At 41.2% G+C, this 5,804-nt stretch overlaps 1 protein-coding gene across 1 annotated transcript in view; it reads right to left on the bottom strand.

Annotated features, from left to right (window-relative positions):
- LOC103212552 (transcription initiation factor TFIID subunit 1) overlaps positions 1–5,804 on the bottom strand; it is a 133,982-nt gene that overhangs the window by 31,584 nt on the left and 96,594 nt on the right. Inside the window, exons 30-32 of the mRNA XM_042783385.1 lie at positions 4,315–4,437; positions 1,966–2,058; positions 1,799–1,883 (exon numbers count right to left, since the gene is read on the bottom strand). Coding sequence (XP_042639319.1) covers positions 1,799–1,883; positions 1,966–2,058; positions 4,315–4,437 — 301 coding nt within the window. The remainder of the gene's footprint in view (positions 1–1,798; positions 1,884–1,965; positions 2,059–4,314; positions 4,438–5,804) is intronic.

The following is a 5,804-nucleotide window of genomic DNA, read 5'->3' as shown; positions in this document are numbered from 1 at the left end:
GGGCTCTGCTACTGCCATCTTTCATGCTGGTCTCTCTGCCGGTATCTCTCTGCCAGTCTCTTGGCTCTGCTCCTGCTGTCTCTCATGCTGTATGCCGGGGTCTCTCTGCCAGGGTCTCAGGTCAAGGACGCAGTCCACTCCTGTTTCCACATTTTAGGTATCTGTCAGAGCAGCACCCTACTCTCTTGACACCGAATTCTGTTCTGGTTACCTATTGTCACTCTGACAAGAATATATACCAGAAATGGGATGGCTTGAACAAACAGGAGTTTATTCTCTTACAGTTTGGGAGGCTAGAAGTCTGAGTTCAAAGTGCAAGGCTCTACGGCATGTGTGAAAGCCCCTCGACCTTGGGCTCTAGCTCTGCCTCCTGCTCCTGGCCCACTGGAGCTAGAGGCATTTCTTCACTCAGACAGCTGCTGGCTGCTGAGGCTAATAAGCCAAAGGTCGACAAGTAAAAAGGCACAGTCCTGATGTTACCAAACCACACGGCAGGACATTAATTTAAGTCCATTGTAAGTCCCAAGGTCGGCAGAGCATGGCAGGCTGCCGAACAACAACATGGCTACATGCGGGGTTCAAGCATGCCATAAGCTAGAGACTATCCCCAAGGCTTCTCCTTATAAACAGAAAGCAGACCACATCCCAAAGGCAGCTACTCAGCTGCTTGTGGTAGATCCCACCATAGAGTTGACTGCCAGTCTCATCAGGGGGAATAACTACCACCAACTACCCAGCCACTCAACCAGGCCCAGCCAAATTGACATACAAATTTAACTTCCACACACTCTATGCATACTTCTAACATAACATTTATAGTATAGCATTATAATTTATTTTTCTATTTCTCCAACTAAACCATAGCCAGGGAAGGGACCATTCCCTGGAGAAGGATATCATGCTTGGTAGGGTGGAGGGTCGACGAAAGAGGGGGAGGCCTTCAACGAGATGGATTGATATGGTGGCTGCAATGATGGACTCAAGTATAGCAGGGATTGTGGGGCTGGCGCGAGATCGGGCAGTGTTTCTTTCTGCTGTGCATGGGGTCGCTATGAGTCGGAAACGACTCGACGGCACTTAATAACAACAACAACAACAAACCATAGCCAATCTGGGGACAGAGACTACATTTAATTTATCAGTGCCAGTACATATTAGGTGTCTCAGTAAAGGTTTCCTTGACAAATGAGTCATTCAAAATTAAATTTTATTAGTTTCTTTGTGAAGCCCTCCCTAACCCTCAGGCTAAGATACCCTTTCCTATCCTCTAGTACACTTCATAAATCCTTCTACTGTTGCCCTTGTCAAGCTACATTTTTACTGTCTCTCTCCTTCAACTGGATTGTGAATTAGTTGAGGACAGTGACTATGTTTTCTCTTTCAGTGAATTAAGCAGCTAGCACAAAGCCTAGCATGTATTATTCAATCAGTTCATATATCGAGCAAAACTATGCTCAGAGGAAGCTATCCACAGTTGATAGCCACCTATTTTCCTAGGCTCCATCTTAAGACCTTAAAGTATAGCTAATTTTCACATCTCATGGAAAAACTGTAAAGGATCAAAAGTCCAAAGTAATATGCATTTGCTTTTATTCTCATCTCATTTTTCTGTGCTTTCCAAAATTTTGAAAGAGTATTTTATTTTTTCACCATTAAAAGTTATAGCAATTTGAAAAAGGATAGTGAAAATGGTTGCACAACTTGAAGAATGTGATCAATGTTACTGTATAAATTGTTAAGATGGTGTGTTTTCTTATGAATGTTTTCACCAAAATAAAATTAAGGGAGAAATACCCACCATTGTACTTAACACTGTTGGCCAGAATAAGGTTTACATCATCTAGAAAGCTGTCCCGACTCTGATACTTGTGCTTGGAGATGTTCTGTGATTAAAAGAATCAGGCAGTCAGATACAAATACAAGATCACTTGATTCCAAAACGGGATTTTAGATCAAATCACCTACCTTACGTATAGTCTCTAAATCCATTGGGTTGACAATCACTTTGTAATAATCTGGAACAAATTTCTTATTGACTGGGTGATGAAATGGCCAAGACTAATAAAAAGGAAACATGAGAAACTAAATGGAAACCATTCTTTGCACCAGAATTTCTCAACTTTGATCAGGGCACAAATATTCCTAAGACTCTAACAAAAGCTACGCACACTTTCCCAGAAAAACGTATAATCATATAAACACTTATATATAATTTAAGGGGTTCATAGATTCCTTTAGGGGCTCCTATGCCCTGATAAGGTAAGAACTCCTGCTCTAAACTTACAATTAAAATTCCTTATTCCCTAGTCTCATTCAGAAGTATTATAGCATTATATATGTTACATGCCTACAGTGGTGCAAATGGTTAACACACTCAGCCACTAACCAAAAGGTTGTAGATTAGAGTCCACCCAGAGGTGCCTTGGAAGAAATGTCTGGTGATCTACTTTCAAAAAATCAGCCATTAAAAACCCTATCGAGTACAGTTCTCTTCTGAAACACATGGGGTCACCATGAGTTGGAACTGATTCGATAGCAACTGGTACAGCAAAAAAGAAAACTCAGTTCAGAATTCCTGGTGAGGATCACTACAACAAAAGGGCCACAGAATCAACACGGTAGCCCTGCTATAAAGTTGCAAAAAACAAAGTGAAACAAAAGACAACACTAGGCAATTATCGATTTGTCATTTCCCTCTAATTAAAAAGGGCAATGTACCAAATGTGAGTGATCAATATGGTGGCATTTAGGAAGAAGAAGACATAGATAGGTGTATGGGAGGTGCAGACAACAAAGATGAACCCTTTTGCACATACAGTACTGCGCTGTCAGTGAAGGCAAACATGGGTATACGGGTGGATAGATGAGTGGACAGGTTGAACTATTGGGTAAGTCTATGCAGCAGGAAGTGTACCCAAGACCATGTATAAGATTGGCCGACAATGGTTCTACAAGTGTAGCTGTATGTTCTGTAAGAATTTCCAGGTGTATAGTAGAGCTGACAAGGGACAAGGTTGTAGTCACTTCTTGGTCAAAGCCAGCTACCCAGAAGGACTGAGTGGTTGAACCTGTGGGCTCGGGACAATAGTCACAGGGGACATCAAGCTCAATTGGCATAACATACTACACAAAACATTGCTCCACCTCCTACTTTGGTGAATAGTGACTGGGATCTTAAAAGCTTGCAAGCAGCCATCTAGATGCAATGATGGGTCCCTCCTTGTCCAGAGCAAAGAAGAATGAAGAAAACCAGAGATTCATGGAAACAAGTAGTCCTAGCAACTGGTATACCATGTGATCCGCACCCTGTACGACTATGAGACCAGAAGAACTAGATGGTGCCCAGCTACCACTGTCAACCACTCAGAGGGGGGATCTATGTAGGACATCCAGGATAGAGTGGGAGAATAATGTGGAACAAAACTCAAAATCATTTGGAAAAAAAAAAGGGGGGGGGAGACCAGAGTTGCTGGTCTGACAGAGCCTGGTAGAACCATGAGAATATGGCCACTAGCTGCCCTTCAGGTCTGGAATTGAACCCACACCTATGACTTCCAGCCAAAAAAAGAGACAGGCATATGAGTTGAACATTTACCTGAGGTAGATACACTCCTCGGAGAGAACAATCATGGGAGAAAGAAGGGCTGTTTATGCACAGGAAGACAGCTCAGGGGGCAGGAGTGCATGGAGGGATGGACACAGGGAAGAGGTAACTATCAGGAGGAAGTGGGAGGAGAACTGTTACATTGGGGTAAATTGTAGTCAGTGTCATGAGACAATGCGTGTGAACTGCTGTATGGAAAGTGAATTTGCTCTGTAAACTCTCACCCAAATCACAATTAAAAAAAAAAAAGGCACCTGTAATCAAAAGCCTCCTATTAGCTGTTGTTGTTCTTGTTAGGTGCCACAGAGTTGTCCCCAGCTCATAGCCACCCCATGTACAACAGACTAAGACAGACTCAGAAGAAAGAAGAGGCCATCCACTTCTCAAAGAAGTGGACAATGAAAACCTTATGAATAGCAGTGAAACACTGTCTGATGTATTACTGGAAAGCTTTATGAATAGCCCATTAGCTGGTATCCTAAATTCTCTCCAGGGCTAGTAAGATACATTAAAATATTAAATGTCATCAGGAAATAAAAAGCTCTCTACAGGCAAAAATAACAAAAAGGTCAATTTTTAAAATTATGTACCAGGTTGAACTAACGTAGACCATCCCCCAGAGTCCCCATCATACATTATGCATACATACCTTATAGTTCTTTCCTTTCCCCTGTACTATCCTCAAAATATTTAGCACAGAAGCCACTTACATCTGGAACTGCCATCATTTTCTGGGTGACAATGTTGTCCAGAATGAAAGAAAATGCCACTTGGTCATCATCATCCAGCAAGGGATTGATAGCTTTCTCTAAACGAGCCAATTTGTCTTCTTTCTGAAATAAAACAAAGCAAAGCAATGGCAGAAGTTTCCCTGAGATGTAACAACCATAGAAAAGTTAAGGATAATTTAAAGTGCAGCTGTCTATTACTCTTACCCCAGAAACTTTAACTTCGAATTATCTATTATTCAGTTTTAAGCAAAAAGTCCAGATAAGAGAAAAGACTGTTCCAGTAAGAATCAAAAAGGATATGCCAACCACTCTATATTCTACTGTTGTAGATTTACCAACAATATACATCTCTGGGCATCAAAGTTTAGCTCTCGCAAAAGAAACATCTTCACTACCTTAGGTTTTAATATTATACTCAGTTTTTGCTGTAAAACAACCACTTAAAACACTGGATGTTACTGTTGTTTAGTGACATTTTTATTTTGTTAGGTGCCATCAAGTTGGCACTGGGTCACAGTGACCCTATGTACAACAGAGCGAAACACTGCCCTGTCCTGCACCATCCTCACATTTCTTATTATGCCTGAGTTCATCAATGTAGCCACTGTGTCAATTCATCTTACTGAGCATCTTCCCCTTTTTTGCTGACCCCCTACTTTACCAAGCATGATATACTTCTCCAAGGACTGCTCCCTTCGGACAACATGGCCAAGGTGGGTGAGATGAAGTCTGTCTATTCTCACTTCCAAAGAACATTCCGAATGCACTTTTTCCTGGATCGATCTGTTCTTTCTTCCGGCAGTCAACATTTGCAATATTCTTCACTAATACCACAATTCAAAGGCATCAATTCTTCTTTGGTCTTCCTTATTCACTGTCCAGCTTTCAAATTAATATCAGGTGACTGAAAATATCATGACTTCAGTCTGTCACACCTTAGTTTTTAATGTGACATCCTTCCTCTTTAAAACTTTAAAGAGGTCCCTTGCAGCAGATTTTCCAGCGCAATATGATGTCTAATTTCTTGACTACTGTTTTTCCATGTGTGCTGACTGTGGATTCAAGTAAAATGAAATCCCTGACGACTTCAATCTTTTCCCCAATTATCATGATATTGCTTATTGGTCCGGTTGTGAAGATTTTTTGTTATATTGATGTGTAATCCATACTGAACACTTGTCTTTGATCTTCATCAGTGCTTCAAGTCATCTTCACTTTTGGCAAGCAAGGTTGTGTCATCTGCATATTGTAAGTTGTTAATGAATCTTCCTCCAATCTGAAAGTTGCCTTCTTCACATAGTCCAGCTTCTAAATTATTTGTGAGCATACAGATTGTGTAAGTATGGTGGAAAGATACAACTCGGACGCACACCCTTCCTGATTTTAAACCATGCAGTATCCCCTTGTTCTGTACAGGTTCCTCATGAACACAATTGTTCTGGAATTCCCATTTGTCACAATGTTATCCA

The sequence above is a fragment of the Orycteropus afer genome, unplaced genomic scaffold (genome assembly GCF_000298275.1).
Source record: "Orycteropus afer afer isolate SDZICR_OR568_19922 unplaced genomic scaffold, OryAfe1.0 scaffold01002, whole genome shotgun sequence".
NCBI lineage: Eukaryota > Metazoa > Chordata > Mammalia > Tubulidentata > Orycteropodidae > Orycteropus > Orycteropus afer.
The sequence above is the reverse complement of the archived record's forward strand: the minus strand, read 5'-3'. Positions and strand labels throughout refer to the sequence as shown.